This window comes from Drepanopeziza brunnea, assembly GCF_022702325.1.
Source record: "Drepanopeziza brunnea f. sp. 'multigermtubi' strain 214-2 chromosome Unknown ctg19, whole genome shotgun sequence".
NCBI lineage: Eukaryota > Fungi > Ascomycota > Leotiomycetes > Helotiales > Drepanopezizaceae > Drepanopeziza > Drepanopeziza brunnea.
This window is the reverse complement of record NW_027094082.1, coordinates 2,667,832-2,690,901: the sequence shown is the minus strand read 5'-3', so window position 1 is coordinate 2,690,901 and position 23,070 is coordinate 2,667,832. Positions and strand designations below refer to the sequence as shown.

Genomic DNA, 23,070 nt, shown 5'->3' with positions numbered 1-23,070 from the left:
TCTGCTTGATTGGCTTGTAATTCAGCATTGTCTACATAGGAATATGCATCCAAAGCATTATCAGGTACTTCAATGTCCTGGTGAATCTATGCCATGAACATATGTCTTATATTGTCCTGGAACATGAAGAGATGCTGCTGCTTTGTTGAGTGCCCGGGCTTATTCAATCTCAGATGTGCAGAAGCATCCTTACCGATTCTCTTCCTTCATTCACTACCAAGCTCAAATTTCCATCGGCAATATTCTCTCCTTATCTGCTCTATGCATTCAATCATCATGCTTTCATACCCCGGTCTCGTGATTTATAGACTAGTTGATTTTGAAAAAGTCGGCTAATCCTCTCGACCAGTTCATAAAGAGCCTCGTCAACCTCGAACGTGCTTTCTTCCTCCTACACCATCACCAACCTTCGATCTCTTCGACTTTCAGGTCTTCACCGTCAACACATCAAATACCAGCAATCTGCAGAGGAAAGCGCGCTTCAGTGTTCCTTCTCCATATAATTGCCCTGTGCTACGACTCCTATTTGATTTGTTGATTCCGACCACCTCCAGTTCCCATCCTTTCTACCCTCAAATCTACTTCACCCACCTACGCAAGAGTTGAGGACTTCCGCTGGCCATCTTCCTTGGACTACATACGCAGTATCATCTGCTTCCTCGACAGCTCCATTTGGACAAGACTCGAGACTCGTCAATCAGGATGTCTGCCACCGCTTCGACTGGCTCTCCGATCCTTCGTAGGGGAGGTAGCAGCAGCAGAGCCGACTCTTCTCAGGAGAATCATAGCTCCGCTGAAGAGTCCTTGGCCCACTTGACCGCCCGCTTGGTACGTTTCTTCCTCCCTATTTTTTGGCATTCACCTCTCAGCCGTGTTGCGAGGCTGCTCTCTTCTCATCTTCGCGCGTGCCAACACCCCAACGCGTCTCTCCCTCTCCACCAAACGAAAAGCAAAACCACAACACAACACAACTACTCCACCCCGCGACAAATTACTTCACGAAACGCCCAGAAGCCTTCGTTCGCCCATGCATACTGATCAGTACGCACAGGACCCCACCACCGTCTCCCTCAAGAAGACCGCCACTGCGCTTACCTCGACCAAGCTCGGCAACCAAGCTGGCCCCAAGGTACATAGGCCTCCTCTTGACTTACTTGAACCGTCCACGGCTAATTTGTGCAGAAGGTGAAGGTCAACCACGATTCTTCTCCCTCCAACGAAGTCAACCCAATGGACAAGCTACTTGCCAAGCTCTCCGAGCAACAAGCCACCCTCTCCAAGCAGCATGAGGCTCTCAAGTCTACTGACGAGACCGTGCTTTTCCGAACTGTCGAATACGCCTCTGCCCAGGGTTCCGTTCCCATCACTCCTGCCACCGAGTCCTACAACAACAGCACGGCCCCCACCACAAGCCCACCAAGTGTTGCTGGCGATAATCAGCCTCAGAGCGCTGCAGAACTCGCTCGGCTGAAGGCTGAGCTTGAGGCCGCACGCGGAAAGATTGCTCGCATGGACCAGGAGCTTGCACAAACTCGTATCACCAAGCACACCCTCGACCAAGCTATCGGTAACACCTCGGAGGCTGACTACACGTCGATCCTTTCCACCGAAGATCACTTCCAACTTCCGCCTGTCAACCGCCCACAATACACCAGAGATAGCTCTTGGGCTGCTCAAGACGACAACCGATCTGACACCAGTGACGCTCTCTCTGCCAGCGGCTTCAACAGAGCACGTGCAATCTGGAATAACGGCGGCAAGCCAAACTTCGTTGGTCCCAACACAGCCTTCACTTCGGTCCCAGGCCCCTTGCCAGGCTCCTTCCAACCATCCGAAAGCATGGCTGCCAGTCAATGGAACCGACGCGGCTACGGCCAACCTTTCGTTGAGTCGATGCCCTACGGCCCTGGCCCAGCCAACGCTTACAGCGGTGATCGTATGATGCAGGACCCCGATTTGCTTATGGCTCCTCCAATGGGTCGACGCAACCAACCCAGTGGTGGTCGATTCAACAACAGAAGCAGTAACTCCTTCCCTTACGCCAGTAGCAACAGCTCCTTCGATGGCTACACTCCTGCCTCAACCGCATACGGCTCCATTGCTAACCTGCCTGGTGGCCTTCCCAACTTGGGCGGCGGCATGGGTGGTATGGGTGGCATGAATGGCATGGGCATGAACATGTACAGCGCATACCAGCCACAGCCAATTGGCACTCCTCTATCCCCTCACGCACCCGAGTTCACCGCCTCTAGTGCTGGATGGAAGAGTGAGGTAGGTCACTTCTCCAACCCATCTGCTCCCTCTTACCCTTACTAACATTTGCAGTCTCCCGCTCCTGAGGGTCAAACCTACCTTCCAACCACTGAGCCTCTCAACTATCGTCGTCTTCTTGACCGCACCGTCAACTGCAACTGGAAGTATATTGTGGACAAGATTGTTTGCAATAACGACCAGCAAGCCTCCATTTTCCTTCAGCAGAAGCTCAAGGTCGGTACGACTGAGCAGAAGTATGATATTGTTGAGGCAATCGTTGCTCAGGCCTATCCATTGATGGTCAACCGCTTCGGAAACTTCTTGGTTCAACGCTGTTTCGAGCACGGAACTCCGGAGCAAGTCATCAAGATCGCCGAGGCCATTCGAGGCAATACCCTAAACCTCTCCATGGATGCTTTCGGCTGCCATGTCGTTCAGAAGGCATTCGACTCTGTCCCTGAGGACTACAAGGCCATTATGGTTCATGAGCTCCTTCGTCGTATCCCGGAGACCGTCATCCACCGCTATGCTTGCCACGTTTGGCAAAAGCTCTTCGAGCTTCGCTGGACCGAGTCTCCTCCCCAAATCATGAAGTACGTCAACGACGCTCTTCATGGCATGTGGCACGAGGTTGCTCTTGGTGAGACTGGTAGCTTGGTCGTTCAGAATATCTTTGAGAACTGCCTCGAGGAGGACAAGGTAAGAGCATCTACGTTCCTCAGTGCACTTAAGTTCTACTAACTTCGCTCTAGCGACCATGCATTGAGGAGGTCCTTGGTAGCATTGACATCGTTGCTCATGGTCAATTCGGCAACTGGTGCATCCAGCACATCTGCGAGCATGGTGCCCCAGCTGACCGCAGCCGCGCCATTGACCATGTCATCCGTTATGCCTCCGAGTACAGTATGGATCAATTCGCCTCCAAGGTCGTTGAGAAGTGCCTTAAGATTGGTGGTCCCGACTTTCTCAGCCGCTACCTCGATCGGGTCTGCGAGGGTCGTCATGATCGTCCTCGTATCCCATTGATCGACATCGCCAGCGACCAATATGGTAACTACCTCATCCAGTACATCTTGACCCACTCCAACCCTCAACACCGCGAGCTTGTTGCTAGCCACATCCGCAAGCACATGGTCTCTCTCCGTGGATCCAAGTTTGGCTCTCGTGTCGGTATGCTCTGCACCAACCCTGCCATCCAGACTCGCCCTGGCCCTGGCGTTGGTCCTGCCATTGGTCCTCCACCTCGCATGGGTCCTGGCCCTCAATCAGGCCCTCGCTATGGTGGTGGATATCGTTAAGCAGCATCCTCACGGCTTCTGGTATGCTTACATGCTCGGCTGGATTGACCTTTACGATCTTTACTTGGCACACGATATCGCGGAAACACCATAAGGATACGACATATTCAATTGGAGTCTTCCTTGTTGCTTTTGGTCTTTCACATCTATGGATGTCGTCAATTGGCTCTACTCATCCAGAGAAAGTCACCTCAGGCATTGTTTGTCTACACCGTGTTGCCACACAAAGATTTTTCTTACGAGTCCACGATATTTCCTTCTTGTACTTCATCAGATTTTCGCCGGCAACCTACTCACCAATACTGGTCATCCTACGCCGGAGATTACGTCCTCGGTGCTTTGGAAACATCATGGTTACGGCTTTTGCATCAAGCTGGTCTGGAGAGAGTCATTGCTGTCCTTGTGACGGCTTTGCTGTTTCGTTTCCACTGGAGTCATTGCCTTGTGTATGTATACCGGAGTCTTCTACTATTTTCTTGCCTTCCATAGGGGTTCAGCGCTTACACGGAGTGTGTATCATTTCTGCTTTTGAGCGGACATTGATTTGGTGGAGAGAAGACTGCTATTATGCTGAGATGTCTCATCGTGCCTCTGCGCTTGTACCCAAACAAAAATTCCAGAAACGAAACCCAGAAGCAAAAGCTTTGTGATTTAATCTCGTTACCGAATACAAATTGCTTTTCATAATTGTTGTGCCTTGCAAAATGAGATGGCGGCTTGGAAGTGAAACAGTAGCATTTTGGGACAAGTACCTGCCAAACGCACCTTGAGACTAATATGTATTTTCAATTTTTTCAATGAGGCCACCCTCCTTGCTTTCCCGTTGAACTGAAGTAAGAAAAATGAACTGTCTTCTGGGATACCTCGGATCTGAGGTGTCCGTCCGGCTGCACTCCGATTTCCAAGTCAAGATGGAATTCAAGATTCAGCATCAAGTCACGGCTATGGGAGGATGGGTGGAGAGTACACCGATGAACAGAGAAAGGACGTGTGGATGAGTAGATAATGTACGCTTTCTCATTTCTTCTCAAGGGTATTTATGTTATCTTGTGTCATGAGGCGTGTTCAAATAGCAAACGATAGCTCCAAATGCAACGCAATGTGACGCCGTGTAATAGTGATGTTTGTTGTTGGTGGTGCCCGTTCCCCATTCCCATGCCCAGCTCCGAGTAGACCCGCCATACCGTGAGAGCCCAGCCCAGCAATACCAAGCGACGGCCCTGCTCCCCGTGTTTGGAAAATGAAGAAAGAAGTGAACTTCGGCTCTGTCCTGAGCCAAGACTATCTGTCTGGATGGTGATGTTTTGGATGTGAGCGAGTGCATCATCAAACCATCTGCTCGTGCATGTTCATGTCGAAGTCGGTAAAAAAGTTCTGCAAGTCAACGCCAGTCCGCCGTGCCGTAGTACCCGTCACCCCACACGGGGCGACACCGAGATCCATCCCACCCAGCGCCTTCCGTCCCACCCTAGACACCTTCCGGATACACCTGCTTGATCTCGGGTAAGTCTCTCTCGTCTCCAAAGCAACCGGGCCCCTTGCCCTGTATGATCTCCTCCGGCACGTCCTTCTCCCACGGCTTGCGGCGCTTCGGCAGCACGGGCGGCGTCGCATTCTCCCATCCGATCACGCGCTCCGAGACCTCGATGTAGCCGGGGATCTCCTTGCCGGCCTGGATCATGGCCACGATCTCGGCGAAGGAGGCCGGGTAGGGCGCGCCGGGGTTGGGGGGGCCGGTGCCGGCGGGTACGAAGCCCGTCGCTGAGTTGTTCATGGATGAGGGATCGGTGGGCGTAGAGGAGACGGCCATCTTGGGGTCGTTGGAGGCGCCTGTGGGGGTGGTGGTGTCGTTGGCTGGAGGGGGGGCTGAGGGTGCAGTGGAAGTTGAGGAGGTGAGTGTTGTGGTTTGGTTTGATGTTGAGGGCTCCTTTCGGGCGAGGTAGGCTTTGTAGGCGTCGAAATCAATAGAGATTCCCTTTTGGCGGGAGAGGTAGAAGCATTGGGCCCGGAGGGTCAGGTCTTCTAGCTGTGAAGGTGAGGGATTGGGACCGAGGATTGCTGAGAGGCCGCCCTTTGGGAGAGAGAGTAAGTATTGGTGTTGAACAAGAGAAGGGGATATTCTCAAAGCAAGAGAGGAGGTGTTCAAGTTTATATGGTATTGGGTATCAAGTATTCAGGAGCATTCACTGCCTTTGGCAAGCCAATATCAAATACACGACGAGCCGAGGCTGGTGGTGACTTGAAGAGACCAAAGTAAACAAGCTGCTATTCACATACCTGGAATTTCCTATCCGAATCCCAAGGGTAGTTCTCCAGCTCCTCGAAGATGCTTTGTGAATCTCCAGTGATTGCTGGTTCGGTTGCCATGTTTCCCATGCAATGTAGACTTTGGGCTGGGGAATTATATCATGTAGTGGCTTATAGCTTGTTGGGTCACATAGGTAGAAGAGAGCTGCTGTATTCCGACCTTATCGCACCTCCCCCCGCCTCCACCATACTGGCCTGATATTTCAGGCCGCATTCCCAGCCATCTTTCGCCTTTAGCTCAGATGCGACGATCCACTCATTCACTCCACATTTTGACCGCAAAGCCTCTTCTTCCTTCTTCATAACAACCGACCACCCTCTCTACCTTCGACCTTCCACCTTCCACCCTCCACCCTCCACCCTTCACCCTCCACCCTGCGCATCTCCCTCAATCTACAATCTCTCTCTTCTACCGCTTCATACCCTCCATACCTCCATACCCAGCATACTTCGAGCTCCCTGTGAGCTGATCGCAGAACCAGAGCAAGATGGCGGAATTCTTAGGGTCAGTCAGTTCATTGAGGCGCAGGTCGCGATCTCGCGACCGCCATGACCACTCCATGCTAACGCGGGCTGGCGAACAGGGCGAGGATATCTCTGGTCTCACGGAGTGACATTCGGTACGATTCAAGCGCGTAATACCCTCTGCGACGCGACGGCAGCTAACCAGGAATCAAGATATGTCGGAACTCTCCACGAAATCAACTCCGAGAACTCCACCGTCGCACTTGAAAACGTCTCCTCATTTGGCACCGAGAATCGCAAGGAGAACCCTGACGACTACATCCCACCGTCCGACAGCGTCTACGAATACATTGTGTTCCGCGGCAGTGATGTGAAGGATTTGAGGATCGAGCAGACCCCCGCCGTGAAGGAGAACAAGCCCCCGCAGGTCCCCAATGACCCTGCCATTCTTGGTGTAAGTGCGCATATTCTTTGGGTTGCTCCTCAAGCTACGCGCCTGTCGCCGGGTGCTCTGAATGATGAAAGAATTTCGGATGTTAAATCATATGATCTCCGAGAGCGCAAAACCATGTGGATATTTTCCGTTGCCTTCCTTCTGACTTGATAAGCTTGCTGCTCTCTCAATGTGCAAATCCTGTTGAAGCAATTCATTAACAACCCTTTTTTTCTTCACAGAGCGGATCTCGCCCAACTCGTCAATCGCAGTCCAAGCCTCTCCAGACTCAACGCCAGGCATCTCAAGGTCCCCCGCAACAAAGCCAAGGTCAAGCTCCACAGCCAAATCAAGGCCCTCCTCCTCCTCCCTTCGGTCAGCAACCACATTACCCGCCATTCTACCCTCCACCACCTGCTGGATGGGGTCGCGGTGGTCCACCTCCGCCTGTCCCTGGTGGCTTCCCCCCAATGCCATACGGTGCACCTCCTGGATGGTACCCCGGACCTCAAGGCTTCCCTCCTGGGCCTTTCCCCCTTTACGGTTACCCACCAGTATCTCCCGGTCAGTTCCAACAGCCTCCTCAAAATCAACCCCCAAAGCCGGCTCCAATCGGTCCCAGCGCAAACAAGCAACCTTCGCCTCCTGCCCAGACCCCAACCGAGAACCCTGTTGATCCCAAAGACTTGGCAAAACCCGTTCCCGAAGTCGCTGCTCCGGCAGTCAAGGCTCCATCCCCGCCAACGGCCACGAAACCATCTCCCCGCGAAGTCCAGGCTGCTATCGAACAGCCGTCTACCGCTGAAGCTGCTGAGGTGACCGAGGCTAAAGGTGCTCTTGGCTCAAAAACCAACAACCGTGTCACCCCCGCCATTCCATTGCAGAGCCCGGCGTTCCAAAAGGCGCCCTTGCAACGACCAGCTAGCAATGTTCCGCGTAAGTTTAGTGATGCGGAAGCTAACTTGCGTGATGCTACTCAAGCTGCGACCGCTGCTGTAGCTGCCGCCATGGCAAAACTCCCTACTGGTGGCCAAATGAACGGCAACGGTGTTGACAACTTGACAAAGAAAGTCAACGAGATGAGAGTGAACGATGCCATTCGCGCACCAAGACTTCCGGGAGCTGGTGGTACTGGCTTCGCTGCGAACAGAGGGGTCCGAGGTGGACGAGGTGGGGCTAGAAACACAGAAAAGAAGGTCGAGGTTCCCGAGTCGGATTTCGACTTCGAATCAGCAAATGCCAAATTCAACAAGCAAGACTTGATCAAGGAGGCAATCGCAGGCTCCCCTGTCTCCTCGCCAACCGAGCCAGATACCCCCGCTGCACCCGCGGGTGGCTACAACAAGGCTTCGTCCTTCTTTGATGACATTTCTTCCGAGAGTAAGGATCGTATGGAAGCTAACGGCACAAGACCTGGTGGGCGAGAGTGGCGAGGTGAAGAGCAGAAGAAGAACGTCGAGACTTTTGGTCAGGGTAGCGTTGATAACGGCTACCGTGGCGGCTTCCGGGGACGGGGACGTGGTCGTGGAGGCTCAAGAGGAGGTCGTGGCTACAGCGGCAACGGTCAGCCAGGACGTGGACGTGGGGGATATCGTGGCCGTGGGGATTCACAGGCAGCCGCGTAAACCACTTTCGGCGAATCCATTGGACTCCAGGACGAAATCGAATTTCTGCGGGTGTAACAAAACCATTCAACGATCTCGTAATTTCGGCTCTCTGCGGGTCATAAAAAAGCTATATCCGGACATTCATAATCTTTGCTATCACCGCATTGGGAGATTGGATGGTGCGGCTTTATGTGTGTATCTTTTTTTTTTCTTTCCTTTTACAATTGTATCACCAGGATCACGACTCCATCAGCAGCGAAACGGACGTTTACGAAGCATGCATGACCAGGTACTCTCTTGGCTTGGAGTAGGCGAACGAAGCGACTTGATCTTGATGCCCAGGGGCCAAAAGCATAGCGGATCCTAAAATTTCCGGTTTTGAAGGTGGTTGAGGCTGATACCTGGCTATGGAGTTGGGCAGTGGGGAACTGGCTAGCTACTTACGAGATACTTGCATTTTGCTTTTCAGAGCGCTTACTGGATCCCTCTGTGGACGAGATAGATAGGCTGGCAGATGGAATAGACGCGGAAGATAATTAGTATTGGGGATGTGTTTTGGAGTTGACCAGCGACTAGATACGGCAGTGCTCGTCTCAAATTAAGAAACTCCAGACCACTTTCTACCGTTTGTTATTTTCGAAAAGCAACAGACAGTGGTGTATAAGATGTCTTTAAAAGGTAGTAGTCGTAAACAATCGGTAGGACCTACCTATGGGCTAGGCTGGGTTGTATTCCACCGTTTGTCTATTGTTTACTTACCCCTGATATTTCTCGCTTGTTGCATGCGTGTTTACGAATTTACTAACCCCCCCCCTCCCCTTCCAACCCCCCTCAACTTGATTCGAGTGCCTGGCCTTTTCTTTTCTTTTCTTAACGTACCGCCATCCATCCATCCATCCATCCACCCATCCGCATCATCTACCATAATATACCATCATCTACCAACCAATACCAATTTATCACGCCCTGCTATCTTATCCCATGCCATACTATGCCATGCCGTGCATCCCGTGCGCGAAGTTGATGTCGATGTCGAAGTCGAAGCGTAGAGCGTAGAGCGTAGAGCGTAGAGCGTAGGTCCTTCTTTCCTTCTTATATATGTATATCTATTATTATTGATGAGTAACGATTAACGAATAACGAACGAACGAACGTCTCCTTCGCTTTTTCTCTCCCTCCTGGGTACTTGTTATCTTTATCTTTGCTGTAAAAAAAAAAAAAAAAAAAAAAAAAAAAAAAAAAAAAAGGTGCCATTGCGGATTTAGGTGAGTGATGATAATAGTGATAGTGATAATGATAGTGATAGTAATAGCTGTGGCTATGGTGATGGTGATAGTTCTAGTGATAAAGTATAAAGTAAGAAAGACGCGAGCTAGTTGATGATTAATGATTGATTAGCGCTTAGTATTGTGTTCAATGCTTAATGCTCCATGTGCCCTCTTACACACAAGGTGCTTCTTCCTCTCGAGCTGGTCTCGTCCTGATGAGCTAGCTGGTTAGCTAGCTAGTCTCTCGTTACTAAGACTCGTTACTGAGGCTCGTTAATTTTCATCATTTGATTCGGGGATTTTTTTTCTTTTTTTCTTTTTTCAAAGCTTAGGAATATAATCTATAATCGCCGATTACGGAGTAAGATACAAGCAAGCAAGCAAGCCATCCATCCATCCATCCATCCATCCATCCATTCATTCATTCAATTTCTAAGGATTGAGCGGCGGATCGGTTGCGGAAAAGGGGGTATTCCATCCATCTCCTCCTCGCGAAACGGGTATATATATATTTACTACTACTAATAATCATGATCATCGTCATGGAATAACATGACGGGACAGGACATGGAAATTCCAGTACCGTCCGTCCGTCCTTCCTTCCTTCCTTCTTACTACGAGCCTACGAAGAGCAGCTACACTGCATAGCTCTATCGCTCCTCGGCACGTCGCCACAGAACCTCTCCTCTTCCTTCTCGTCCCACCCCCAGCTCTCCTCGAATGGGTTCAGCGCCATGTGCATCACCCGGTCGAGGATCTCTCTCTCGCCGCCCTTCTCCACGCGCCTGATGAGCTCATCCAGGATCCAGCTCTTGGGGATGAATTTCGGGTTCACCTTCTTCATCGCCGCCTGTCGGGCGGCGTCATCATCGTCTTTTTCGCCGTTCGCGCCCCAGTCTTCCGCGACTCTCGCGCGCCATTTCTGCAGCCACGCGGAGATTCTGGCGCGGGCCGATTCGTCCGTGTTGCCGAGTCCCGTCACGCCCTCGTGGTGGAAGAAGACGCCCGCCTTCTCCTTTCGCTGCTCTTCGGTTTCGAGATCGGCGACGTGGAGATGGCCGAGCTTGCGGAAGAATTGGTTAAAGTCCAGTTCTAGGGCTTCCATGGTATCCAGTAGCTCACTGAACAATTCGTCAAAGTCGGACTGCTTATGTACTTTCAGACCGAGGCGAGCAGTCATGAGACGCTTGTATTCTTGTAGGAAGACAGCTTTGAATTCCTCGCCCGTGCGGGTGATGAGGGCCTCGGCTCTTGAGATCAGCGCGTCTGCGTCCTCTTGCTGGACTCCTTTTGCGACAAATTCTTCTGCGTCGACGCCCTCTCCAATACCCATCAACTCGCCCAGGGACTCGCCGAGCCTAACCAGGTTCCACCAGATGATCGTAGGCTGCGCCCTGTAAGAGTAGCGAAGCATGTAATCATCGTGATTGGGTGTGTAATTGGGGTCAAAGTTGTCCAGAAATGCAAAAGGACCAAAGTCGACGGACAGGCCAAATATAGATGTGTTGTCCGTGTTCAAGACACCGTTGGTGAAAGCGTATGCTTGCCATGCTGCTACCGTTTTGGCGTTGCGTCGTACAATTTCGCGATAGAGGCGTGTAAAGCGGTTCTCCTCGAGGCCAGCAGGACCTTCAATGGTGTCTCTCGCAACACCTGTTGGCAATTGACTGCCATCGTTACCAGTTTCTGACGGATTCCTCGCTGGCAGTGATTCCCATCCATCGAACACGTTTTCCGCAATATAAGTAGACAGTTGCCGAATCAGATCTCTTTCTCCGCGAGCTCGTAAAATATCGAAAGTACCAATCCGTAACCAAGACTGGGCAAATCGAGCAACAATGGCCCCAGGCTCCAAAGTCTCTCGGCGGACTTTCGAATGCGGAAGTAGCGTCAACGAAAGAGCGCGAGTCGTAGGTATGTTCAGGGCATTAAGAGCTTCCGAGACGATATATTCTCTGATACTGGATCTCAGAACAGCCTTCCCATCTGCAAATCTGGAATACGGGGTAATCCCAGCCCCCTTCAACTGCAACTCGTATCTAGTGTTCGTGATCGGACTCGTCGTCTCGAACAGAGAGATGGCTCTCCCATCGCCCAGCTGTCCCGCCCAGGACCCAAATTGCCACCCTCCGTAGCACTGTGCCCAAGGGTACCCGCCCTGTCCCTTCTCAGCATCCCATCCCAGCAGCCTATTGCCCGCAACAGTCTCCTTGAACTCGTCTGTCTTCTGGTCCCCCTCCCTGATTCCCAGATCCCGCATAGCGGCCGGACTCACGCTCAAGAGCTCTGGCTCTCTCGCCTCCTCTGGTCGGACCCACGTAAACAATGCGCCTCTGACCTGCCTCGGCTCTATCTCGCCTCGGGCTGTCTTGTGCGATACATCGGGCGTGGGGAATTTCGGATCGGGAGGGAGAGAAGATGTGAAGGTCCATGATTTTGGCAGTTCTGCAAGAGATGCGCCTACGGAGTCGTTGGAGAGATGGGACGCCATTTGGGCGAGGCGCATGCGGGGTACCACAGGTCGCGAGAAGACTTTCGAAAGCATAAACGGAGGATGGAAGTGAGGTTGATGGTTTTGACGATTCACAGATGGGGAGGATTGGGTCAGCGTGGTTGAAGGAGGCGTAGTAAAGTGCCGGAAAGAAGAATGTTGAGATCTGCTTGCTTGCTTGCTTTGCTTTGATGCCGAGGTTTGTGGTCGAGTCGAGTGGCGGTCGCTGAAAGAAGTCACCGCTCTCGGCTCTTCTCTGGCAATTTTCACCCCTGCGACTTTGCCTGATGGAGGTCGTGGGCCTTCCGTATCAGGAATTTCGTATGTGGAGTATTATAAGGCCGAGGCCGAAGGCGGAACCGAAGCCGAAAACCTATTTTCCTCCGTCATTAGTAATTGCCTCATATTTCGAAGACGTCAGATCCACTGCATACATTCATGATTATTTCACCGTCTTGATTCTTACCTATAAAAGCCATCCCCGCCCCCCACCCCTCTGCTCGCTTTCGACAGTCAGTAAGCAATTAGCAATTCAACTCAGCTCTATCTTAATTTAACTACACTTCCAAAAACCTCACTCTGCAGAATGGCTTCTATTACATCACTTAGCGGTGCAACCCGCAAATTGAATGATGGAAGCGTGGTTCCTTTTGTATGTTATAAGCTATAGTATCAACACTTGGTACATCCCTTCCTTCTTTTGATAACCAGCCAGCTCACACATTCTCAGCTCGGCTATGGAACTGGAACGGCCCACTACAAAGCTGATCCCAACTCCCCTGTCGACCAAGAGCTAGTCAAGACTGTAGTCAAGGCTATCAAGGCTGGTTACTACCACCTGGACGGAGCCGAAGGTCAGTTCCCTTCTCAAACCCAACGATCAAGATCCGACGATTTCGGCTTCCCTCAAACCTGTGAACACTGGACGACTCTACCTGACAATCTACTGACACATCCCCAGTCTACGGCAACGAAACCGAGCTTGGCCTCGCCATCAAAGAAGCCGGCGTCCCCCGGGACCAGCTCTACGTAACCACCAAGATCCACGGCGAGAAAGCCCAAGACACCCAGGCCGCCTTCGAGCTCTCCCTCAAGAAGCTCGGCCTGGACTACGTCGACCAGTACCTCATCCACGCGCCCTTCTTCGCCAAATCCGAAGCCGAGCTGCAGGCCAAGTGGGCCGACATGGAAGCCATCCACGCCTCGGGGCGAGCCAAGTCCATCGGCGTCTCCAACTTCCGCAAGTACGAAGTCGAGGCCATCTTAAAGACGGCCAAGGTCGTGCCGGCCATCAACCAGATCGAGTTCCACCCGTATCTGCAGCACGGGGACTTACTCCCTTTTCTGAAGAGCAAGGGCATTGCTGCGAGTGCGTACTCGCCGTTGACCGCTGTGACGAAGGGGCCGGGGCCGGTTGATGCGGTCTACAAGAAATTGGCGGAGAAGTATGGTGTCACACCGGGGGAGATTGCGCTGAGATGGTAAGCCGATTCCCAGCTCGTCGTTCTCGAGAGCTCTGTGGCAGTCTCCAGACCCGAGGCTCGGTGTTGCGAGATCATGTGCTAACATTGGTGATGCACAGGGTCATCGACCAAGACGTTATAGCCATCACCACAAGCTCCAACGTCGACCGTCTCACGCAATACAAGAAGGTCGCCAACTTCAAGCTGACCCCCGAGGAGGTTGCCGAGATCAGCAAGGAGGGCTTGAAGAAGAACCTCCGCGTTTGGTGGACTCATGTCATCCCTGAGACCGATCTGGATTAAGCGAGGGGTGTGCACGACGTAAAAATAGACACGATCTGGCCCTGCTCCAGCTACGCGCTTCTGATGCCTTAGACGAACTGATGAGATAGATCTTAGACTTGGAATACATACATACATTCCATAACCAACTGACGAGTATCCTGATTTCCAAAAGGTAGTCACCCTCCTTCATTGTCTCGCCTCGCTCATTTCTCGTGACGTGGGTGGTTCAGGGGCGGAGAAGTTGATGATCATAACAGCAATAATAATAATAATAATAATAATAATAATAATAATAATAATAATAATAATAATAATTAATGATGATGATGATAATGATGATGCTAGCAATACACAGCTAACTCACGTGGTTTCTCTCCTCCATTTGTAAATTAGCAGTGACAGATAGAGAGATAGATGGATAGATGGGTGTTGACGAGATGGTTTGGGTCCTTCAATCTTACTACTAAGAGTTGGGGGAGTAAATAAGTAAATAAGTAAATAAGTAAATAAGTAAATAAGTAAATAAGTAAATAAGTAAATAAGTAAATAAGTAAATAAGTAATCAAGGAAGATATAATAGATAGAATAGACAGATCCACGTAAAATTCCCCACGCGCATTTCATTTGCTTATGGTGAGGGGAAAGCTACGTGCAGGAAAAGTAAAACGCAGATATAGCAATCGTGTCGCTCTCTTACTTTTGAAAACGTGTATGTATGGTATGTATGTATGTATGTATGTATGTATGTATATATGTATATACATAGCGATACATACCTCGCTAACCCTCTGTCTTACCGTATCCACTGCTTTGATTGACGTTCCCTCGTTTCTCACTGTTGTTTACTACATGAGTAGGTAAGTAAGTACTAGCTCCTACCACGGATTTGGCGAGGTCTTAAGTAGAGATGGGATGCGACGGAAGGCAAAGTCGACTTTCTTTTTGAATGGCTTTGATTTGGGGATGTTTCGAATCCGGAGTCTATGGACTCTGCTGAGGAGGGTCGGGAAGGTGGGTTGTAGGCAAGTAAGGCATCTATCTAGTTGGTAGTTGGTACTTTTCGTTGCAGAGGAGGAAGATCTCGCTTATCCTCTTCGGGCCGTGTTCGTTAGGGCTAGTAAAGGTAAAGGTGGTGAAAGTGAAGGTGAAGGTGAAGGTCGAGGTGAATATGATATTAAGACATTCAATTATAAATCAGGCAGGAGCAGCCGAAAACCGACATCGTGCTTATCGATCTGAACACCTCGAGACCTTCTTTCCCCCACGACCGTGTCACAAGCTTGATTGAGCCTCCATCAAATCTCGGGAAAAACGAAAGAAAACAAAACAGAGAGCACAACACACCAAGACACCCTCAACTACCATGTCAACCTCACAGCCCAGAAGAAATAGCCGCGTCTTCGACAAGCCTGTCCGCGTCGTCGCCGCCAACCAAGCAGGACCCGCCAGAAGCTCCCTCGCGAATCCCAGAAACATGATCGTCGAGAAAGGAGGCCTGTGCTACCTCGCGAGAGATATCACGTACCGCGGAAACGGGGTGTTCCAACAGGGAAACCTCATGCCGCATACCATTGTCGTCTCGATCCACGGCGTGTGCATGACGGGTCGCGGCACCACCGAGGCGCGAGCCACATATGGTGTCTACGTGGGCGACGGATCGGAACACAACGAGGGCGGCGAGCTTCCCGAGACGGAGAAGCAGACGGCGCAGGTTGCGCCTCTGTACGCGGTCAAGCGGGCCATCGAGATCGTCGAGGATCAGATCATGATGGCGCCGGATCCCGTCGAGTTGAAGACGGTGATCATCAAGACGCACACGACGTTCCTGATCAACTGTCTGAGCTGCGACGTCTGGGAGTGGGAGAGGAATGACTACCAGAACTCGGAGGGCTTCGAGGTCACCAACCGCCTGCTGATCGAGAAGGTGCACGACATGCTGCTGGAGGCCAAGCGGGAGCGGGGGCTGCGCATCAAGTTCTGGTCGGTCGACGCGGAAGAGAACTTTGAGGCCTTCTACCTGGCATACATCCCGTTCGAGAAGCGAGTCACCATTGCCGAGCCCGAGCCGCGGCCGAGCGAGTTGGAGCAAGCCGTGATGTACTACATGTTCGAGGCGCCCATGGACCCTACCGCTCAGGCGTTGAGCGTCCGTCTTGATATCAACCTCCCGAGCACGGCACCCGACGGCCGCCGGAACTTTCCCGGCGTCACGGCCCCGATCCGACGTCTGGTCATCATGGGCGAAGACCGCCCGCGCAACTTCGAGCGCTTGTTCGGAGCGACATGGAAGGCTCTCGCTCTGCAGGAGTGGCGCGCGCTGCGGCACGAGGTTTTGACGGTGCCCGAGTCGGAACGCAGCCCGGCGGCCCAGATGTTGGATCGGGGGACCCCGTACTACCGACCCCGAGCCCCGACGACGGAGGAGAAGAGATGGCAGGATCAGAGAGAAGCTGAGCAGCGACAAGAGGTCGAGCGACAGCAGGATGTCAATGTCACCATTACACTTGCCGACCTCATGAACCTCGCACTGAGTGGTCGTACGTAGCAGCTACTGATCCGCTCTTGTAGTGTGGATCGACTGACAATTTTCGAGTAGAAGACGCTTGCTGAACGGAGGGAGAAAGACTGGTGACGGCGCGTGTATTGAATGTACTCAAGCTAGATGGGGCAGAGAGCATTGCTGATGGTCGTGGGTCTATCTCGTTTCCCACGTGTGGAGAATGGACCTGCAGTTCGAGGGCATTAGGAAGTACAGTACCCTAGATTAGAAGCTTTTGACCGTGAGGCCTGTCTGCGAACTGACAAGGAGAATCAGATAATGTAGAGACAACAACTTGTGCAAGATGTTCTCTCCCCGATGAACGTGATGTCAAGAGTCGATCCGCTACCAGAGACACGTCAAGCACAGTGTCATTATGCAGGTAAAGGAGAGCACGATCAGTTCATGAGTTGATATACTTGTATAGCTATGAAAGTCAAAATCCCTACATGGCGACCGCAGAGATATACTCAGCGTGTAAACACCTTCAACTCCATGACATGCCACCGTCCGCATACCATGCATGGGCTTGGAGCCTCCATCCATCCCCCCAGCCACCCGTCCATTCCCTCCCCGTATGCCTCCCATCCCTCCCATCATCATCCATAAGGCCAATTCGAAAGAGTAAACATGTGGCGCCGGCGGTAAGTTGCGCATTCGTTGAGCTTTTTGTGTACTCTCATTTGCATCCATTCCAGCGCCCCAACAAAAAGGATGCTCTAGAGCACAAGATAGAGGAGAACTCGAAAGAGTAGCAAGCCATCTCTCACCCGCAAAGGCTTTTCGACAGCTTGCCCGAGTCCACCCACAATAAAACGTGCGCAATACAATTTAAATGGAGAAGAAGAAGAAAAAGAAAAAGAGAAGAAAGTCCGGGAAGGATTTTGTTTATGTAGTGGAATGCTGACATAAGTTGGCGCTAGTGGGTCCAGCGGGAAATGGCCAATCAGGCGGGAGGTAAGGCAAATGACCGGCAGGGCAAGGAAGTATGGGAGAGAGAGAGAGAAAGAGGGAGCTTCCTGACCATCTTCAAGATTTCCGATTGTTTTGCCCCCACCCACCCGTGCCACCCAGCCTCCCACGGACCGGTGTTGACTTTTCTTCTTCCTTCTTCTCCCTTCGCCTTTTTTCACTTCTGTTGACGAGAGGACACCATGCTGCGCAATTCCCTGGCGCGGTCGGCGGCGCTGCGGACGAGCAGGCCGAGCTCGAGTGCCGCGAGGACATTTGCGACGTCGGGCAGGAGACAGGCGGAGGTCCAACTGACGATTGGTAAGGCGCATGGGGCCCGCGGGCGGGGTGCAGTGGGAAGTGGCTAATTGCTGTGGCAGATGGCAAGCAGGTCTCGATCGAAGGTATGTGGTGGTGTTTTTGTTGATGGATCGCCGTGATCCTGGTGGGATGGATGGTAGTTGACGGTGGCCACAGCGGGCTCTGCTCTCATCCAAGCGTGCGAGAAGGCGGGAGTGACAATTCCGAGGTGAGCATGGAGAGAGAGAGATATATATATATATATCGCAGCTCGAAGCACATTGACTGACGGATTCCAGATACTGCTACCATGAGTGAGTCTTGTGCCACCACCGACCGAATCTCGGCTGATCCATAGCCCAGAAAACTCATGATTGCGGGAAACTGTCGAATGTGCCTGGTAGAAGTCGAGAGGGCCCCGAAACCCGTGGCATCGTGCGCGTGGCCCGTCCAACCGGGAATGGTCGTCAAGACCAACTCGGCCCTGGCACACAAGGCTCGGGAAGGAGTGATGGAATTTCTGCTGGCCAACCACCCCCTCGACTGCCCGATTTGCGACCAAGGAGGCGAATGTGATTTGCAAGACCAGTCGATGAGATACGGAGCCGACAGAGGTCGATTCCACGAGATTGGCGGCAAGCGTGCCACTGAGGACAAGAACATCGGTCCCCTGATCAAGACTTCGATGAACAGATGTATCCACTGCACGAGATGTATCCGATTTGCCAACGACATTGCTGGTGCTCCGGAATTGGGATCGACGGGGCGAGGAAACGATATGCAGATTGGGACATACCTCGAGAAGAACCTGGACTCCGAGATGTCTGGTAATGTGATCGATTTGTGCCCTGTTGGAGCTCTCACTTCCAAGCCATACGCTTTCAGAGCCCGCCCTTGGGAATTGAAGCATACCGAATCTGTTGACGTTCTAGACGGTCTTGGATCGAATATCCGGGTGGACTCGAGAGGATTGGAAGTGATGCGAATCTTGCCCAGACTTAACGACGATGTCAACGAGGAGTGGATTAATGACAAGACCCGATTTGCTTGTGATGGATTGAAGACCCAGAGGCTTACGATCCCTCTCATCCGCAAGGATAACAAGTTCCTCCCGGCGAGCTGGGAACAGGCTTTGGTTGAGATTGGAGCTGCGTTCAAGGATTTTGCACCACAGGGCAACGAGTTCAAGGCAATTGCCGGAGAGCTTGTTGAGGTCGAATCTATGGTCGCTCTCAAGGATTTGGCGAACAAGGTCGGATCAGAGAACCTGGCTCTGGATCAGCCATCTGGTAGCCAACCGATTGCCCACGGAATCGATGTCCGCTCCAACTACCTTTTCAACTCCAAGATCTGGGGTGTCGAGGAGGCTGATGCTATTCTAATTGTTGGCAGCAATACACGACATGAGGCCGCTGGTTTGAACGCCCGGATCAGAAAGCAATGGCTGCGATCCGATCTTGAGATTGGTGTTGTTGGCGAATCCTGGGACTCTACTTTTGAATTTGAGCACCTGGGTACCGATGCGGCTGCGCTCAAGAAAGCTCTGGCTGGACCTTTCGGCAAGAAGCTTCAAACCGCCAAGAGACCAATGATCATTGTTGGATCTGGTGTCACTGATCACGCTGATGCTAAAGCCATCTATGAGATGGTCGGTGCTTTTGTCGAGAAGAACGCTGCCAACTTCCTGACTGAGGAGTGGAACGGATACAACGTCCTACAACGTGCTGCGTCAAGAGCTGGTGCTTACGAAGTCGGATTCACTACTCCATCAGCTGCTGTTGCCCAGACCAAGCCCAAATTTGTCTGGCTCCTTGGTGCCGATGAGTTCAACGCTGCGGATATTCCCAAGGATGCCTTTGTCGTCTACCAAGGTCATCACGGTGATCGTGGCGCCCAAGTTGCCGATGTCGTTCTTCCAGGTGCCGCTTACACCGAGAAGTCCGGTACCTACGTCAACACCGAAGGCCGTGTACAGATGACTCGTGCTGCCACTTCATTACCCGGTGCCGCCCGAACCGACTGGAAGATTATTCGAGCTGCCAGTGAGTTCATGGGCGCAGCACTTCCATACGACGATGTAGCACAGCTCCGTGACCGGATGGTCGAGATCAGTCCCGCGTTGGCAAGCTATGATATTGTCGAGCCAGTCGCCTTGAAGCAGTTGAGCAAGGTGCAATTGGTGGACCAGAACAAGGGCAGCAAGCCTACTGGTGAGCCATTAAAGAAGGTCATTGAGAACTTCTATTTCACAGACGTCATTTCCAGAAGGTACGTTATCTTATCGAGTTCGAGGTTTTGTTGCGAGCGACTACTAACTTGGGGTACAGTTCGCCTACCATGGCGAGATGTTCAGCAGCAAAGGAGCAGGGCAACCCCGAGACGAACTTTATGGCTTCGGGCTACTCGAGTGCTCATCCACATGGCCAGGTCGCTTACGGGTCGTGATCTTGTATTTGAATTAGAATTTGAATTTCCTTGCGTCTCTGCATCGGTGTTGGTTGTGTATATATGGGAGGCAGTGCAATACAAATAAATGCTAAAGACAACCCGGAGAGTGTAAACCCGTGATTCAAACATGGGCTTTTAGATCAAGAGAAGAATCCGTTTTATTCCTGTTAACTACTATACATCATCAAAACAAGGGAAGGCCTCTCCGTCAACCTTCCTTGGGATCGAGGTCCGATCCGTCCCAACGCCCGATCATGCATGCGCAGCACTCGTTCGATGCCATTCTGGGAGAATTGCTCTCCTGGAGCACGACCCATAGAATTCATGCCTTGCCGGATGTCTCCCTTCTCGTACTTTTCATCCTTCACCAGGCCCTTCAAATTAAGCAGCCTCTTGTTCATACCGGAAGAGCAAACTTCTTTCCCTTCAACACCTTCGTGTAGTAGATCCAGAAGAAATCCGAATACAGCACCGTCTGCACGATGCCAGCCAGCACGGAGATGACGTCAAAGTGGCCCTCGGCAAAATACCGATAGATCCAGTTCGGGATGTACAGCGCCCTGTAGCTGCCCAGCGCGAAGAGGTAGTGCGTGGTGATCGTTTCCGCTTCCCCGGTTCTCTGCAGCAGGAACAGCTGCGGCAGGATGGCAACGGATTCCAGCCAGATGGAGAACGTCCACATGATTTCCGAGGGCGTGTACTTGTAGGGGAAGAGCACGGCCAGGAGGAGGGAGCCGCCGAGCAGGTACTGGACGCGGAAGGTGTCTATGTTGGGGTCGTGGGTAGGCTTGTAGGCCGTCGTCATCAGGTAAATGGTGTAGCCGGACGAGGCCAGGAAGAGCAGCTTAAAGACGGTGTTGTAGGCGCTGTCAGTGAAGGTCCAGAAGAGGTCGACGTAGCGGGTTGCGTAGACTATCAGGTAGAGAGCTTGGGATTTGAAGGAGATGCCGGAGCAGGACTGGAATGCGGTTCCGTTTTTAGTTTTTTGCTTTGCGCGAGAAGGAGATACGCCAACGCGCATTGGATCAATGGGTTTGGGTTGAAGGGAAGGGGGTACGTACGCTCGTCTGGGTCATTTTGTGCAGTAAGATTAGGATCGAAATCAGATGGGAGAGATCTCCTGCGATTGTTGTTAGCCACTTTTGTGCCCTTCTGACGGCCGAATCAACCGGCCACTTACCCAGTACCCGGAAAAGATTCATGCTGGATGGTTGAGCGCCTCTGGGGGTCTATCTGCGTATAGCTTTAATGCAGGTTAGGAAACGAGGGTCTGCTCCGTCTCAGCAGCAGGTTGATGTCCGCGTCAATGGATGGCGGCGCAATGAGGCTTCCGCTGGATGAGGACAGCTAAGGTGGATTTCATGGGTGGGCGCTTGGCGCGGCTGACAGTCTTGGCAGTCTAAAATTGGGGCTGCCTTAGACGCGATAGTGTAAGGGTGGCAAGACTTGAGACTCGACGCTGGTGGCGATTACGAACCCGTCGAGGAGCCTGGTCTGGAAACTTCTATATAGATAGGTAATCACAGATTGGAACAGGAATTTTGTATATGAATAAATACATATTCTCCTTGCAACATCCTTCTTCAAATCGCTTCGTCGTGCCAAAATGGCGACAGATACCCACGACATGTCTTCTACTGACAACCAGGAGCTAGTATCCATCACTTTCATATACCATGGAGTGTCGCATACATACTCCTTCCCCTCGGACGCCACAATCCTCGACCTCTCCGACGAAATCGCGGACGAGCTCTCAATACCCGCCTCCAACCAAAAACTCATGGTCGCCAAACTCGGCCTGTTGAAACCGCCGTTCAAAGACCCGGCGCTCTTGCTCTCCACCGTCGCAGACAAGAAGATCAATCTGCTAGGTAGCACCATCGCAGAAGCATCCTCCATATCGCAAGCCCAAGAGGAGGCCTCACGAAGAGTCAACAGACGAGGCGCGAGACCAGCGCAGAAGGTCAAGGCATACAAGACTCATGACTGGAAGAGAGAGAAAGAAGAGAGCCAGTACACATTCTTGACGCTGCGGCCATTACCGTACCTGCCGAACCCGGATAAGTCGCACACGTTTCTGCAGCGCCTGAAGGATGATGTGGGAATCAAGGCATCGATGCGCAAGCACAAGTTTACCGTGCCGCTTCTCACGGAGATGAATCCCATCGAGCACACGGAATCAAACCACGAAGGCACTACACGCACCCTCGGTCTGAATCGAAATGCTGGAGAAGTTATCGAGCTGCGTCTGCGAACGGATGCGTATGACGGATACAGAGACTACAACACGATCCGCAAGACGCTTTGCCACGAGTTGGCGCATAACGTGCACGGTAACCATGACCGCGCTTTCTGGGACCTGTGCAGGCAGATTGAGAAAGAGGTCTATGCGGCGGATTATCACAAGAGTGGACACACGATTGGAGACTCTTACGGGGGCGCTTATGACGACGAGGAAGAGGTTGATGATCACGGAGCGTGGACGGGAGGAGAGTTTGTGCTTGGAGCGAGCCCGGGTGTGAATGCGGAGAGCAGTGGGCAGAATCCTTTGCATGCGATGAGTAGAAGAGAGGTTTTAGCGAAGGCGGCAGAGGAGAGGATGAGGAGGCTGAGGGAGCAGCAGGGAGGTGAGAATTCTGGGTGATGATGGGAATTTGCATACTGAGCGTTGGCGTTCCGGGCTCGACAGACGAGCGTTGCACAATTTTTCCACTGAATCCTACATTTCTCCATGAACATATGCATCCACTACGCAAGTGCTGTCAACGATTTGTTCCATTACTTGAGCTGGTAGTGTATAATCATTAGTCTTCGCTTAATTGACCTCAAACGTCGGCAGGAGTCGACGATGAGTTGATTTCGGAGAATCAAGATGGTTGGGGATTTCCTCGCAATTTTGCTTTTTGAATTCCATTCATCCTCTTTTGCCTACATTTGAGGGGGTTTCCAAGTCCAAGTTTGA

The 23,070-nt window shown here is 52.0% G+C and overlaps 9 protein-coding genes across 9 annotated transcripts; 6 read left to right on the top strand and 3 right to left on the bottom strand.

Moving 5' to 3' along the window:
- Positions 1 to 702: 702 nt before the first annotated feature.
- Positions 703 to 3,645, top strand: L3040_009452 (uncharacterized protein; the record flags this gene model as incomplete). Its single annotated transcript, XM_066155967.1, has 6 exons — positions 703 to 828; positions 1,052 to 1,129; positions 1,183 to 2,271; positions 2,326 to 2,952; positions 3,006 to 3,470; positions 3,523 to 3,645. 6 exons carry the CDS (start codon positions 703 to 705, stop codon positions 3,643 to 3,645), a joined length of 2,508 nt encoding a protein of 835 aa, XP_066010241.1.
- Positions 3,646 to 5,019: 1,374 nt separating this feature from the next.
- On the bottom strand, positions 5,020 to 5,918 carry L3040_009451 (uncharacterized protein; the record flags this gene model as incomplete). The annotated part of the gene is made up of 2 exons (XM_007293437.1): positions 5,020 to 5,622; positions 5,829 to 5,918. The coding sequence occupies 2 exons, from the start codon at positions 5,916 to 5,918 to the stop codon at positions 5,020 to 5,022; spliced, it is 693 nt and encodes a 230-aa protein (XP_007293499.1).
- Positions 5,919 to 6,346: 428 nt separating this feature from the next.
- Positions 6,347 to 8,381, top strand: L3040_009450 (uncharacterized protein; the record flags this gene model as incomplete). Its single annotated transcript, XM_066155966.1, has 4 exons — positions 6,347 to 6,363; positions 6,443 to 6,478; positions 6,537 to 6,777; positions 6,999 to 8,381. The coding sequence occupies 4 exons, from the start codon at positions 6,347 to 6,349 to the stop codon at positions 8,379 to 8,381; spliced, it is 1,677 nt and encodes a 558-aa protein (XP_066010240.1).
- Positions 8,382 to 10,253: 1,872 nt separating this feature from the next.
- L3040_009449 (uncharacterized protein) lies at positions 10,254 to 12,122 on the bottom strand (the record flags this gene model as incomplete). The annotated part of the gene is made up of 1 exon (XM_007293439.2): positions 10,254 to 12,122. The coding sequence occupies one exon, from the start codon at positions 12,120 to 12,122 to the stop codon at positions 10,254 to 10,256; it is 1,869 nt and encodes a 622-aa protein (XP_007293501.2).
- Positions 12,123 to 12,708: 586 nt separating this feature from the next.
- L3040_009448 (uncharacterized protein) lies at positions 12,709 to 13,888 on the top strand (the record flags this gene model as incomplete). Its single annotated transcript, XM_007293440.1, has 4 exons — positions 12,709 to 12,774; positions 12,853 to 12,976; positions 13,084 to 13,603; positions 13,705 to 13,888. 4 exons carry the CDS (start codon positions 12,709 to 12,711, stop codon positions 13,886 to 13,888), a joined length of 894 nt encoding a protein of 297 aa, XP_007293502.1.
- Positions 13,889 to 15,233: 1,345 nt separating this feature from the next.
- On the top strand, positions 15,234 to 16,480 carry L3040_009447 (uncharacterized protein; the record flags this gene model as incomplete). The annotated part of the gene is made up of 2 exons (XM_007293441.1): positions 15,234 to 16,407; positions 16,467 to 16,480. 2 exons carry the CDS (start codon positions 15,234 to 15,236, stop codon positions 16,478 to 16,480), a joined length of 1,188 nt encoding a protein of 395 aa, XP_007293503.1.
- A 1,083-nt stretch (positions 16,481 to 17,563) lies between these two features.
- On the top strand, positions 17,564 to 20,105 carry L3040_009446 (uncharacterized protein; the record flags this gene model as incomplete). The annotated part of the gene is made up of 6 exons (XM_007293442.1): positions 17,564 to 17,681; positions 17,741 to 17,764; positions 17,838 to 17,889; positions 17,960 to 17,974; positions 18,024 to 19,928; positions 19,988 to 20,105. 6 exons carry the CDS (start codon positions 17,564 to 17,566, stop codon positions 20,103 to 20,105), a joined length of 2,232 nt encoding a protein of 743 aa, XP_007293504.1.
- A 400-nt stretch (positions 20,106 to 20,505) lies between these two features.
- On the bottom strand, positions 20,506 to 21,310 carry L3040_009445 (uncharacterized protein; the record flags this gene model as incomplete). Its single annotated transcript, XM_007293443.1, has 3 exons — positions 20,506 to 21,066; positions 21,170 to 21,228; positions 21,289 to 21,310. The coding sequence occupies 3 exons, from the start codon at positions 21,308 to 21,310 to the stop codon at positions 20,506 to 20,508; spliced, it is 642 nt and encodes a 213-aa protein (XP_007293505.1).
- Positions 21,311 to 21,714: 404 nt separating this feature from the next.
- L3040_009444 (uncharacterized protein) lies at positions 21,715 to 22,752 on the top strand (the record flags this gene model as incomplete). The annotated part of the gene is made up of 1 exon (XM_007293444.1): positions 21,715 to 22,752. One exon carries the CDS (start codon positions 21,715 to 21,717, stop codon positions 22,750 to 22,752), a length of 1,038 nt encoding a protein of 345 aa, XP_007293506.1.
- Between the last annotated feature and the right edge of the window lie 318 nt (positions 22,753 to 23,070).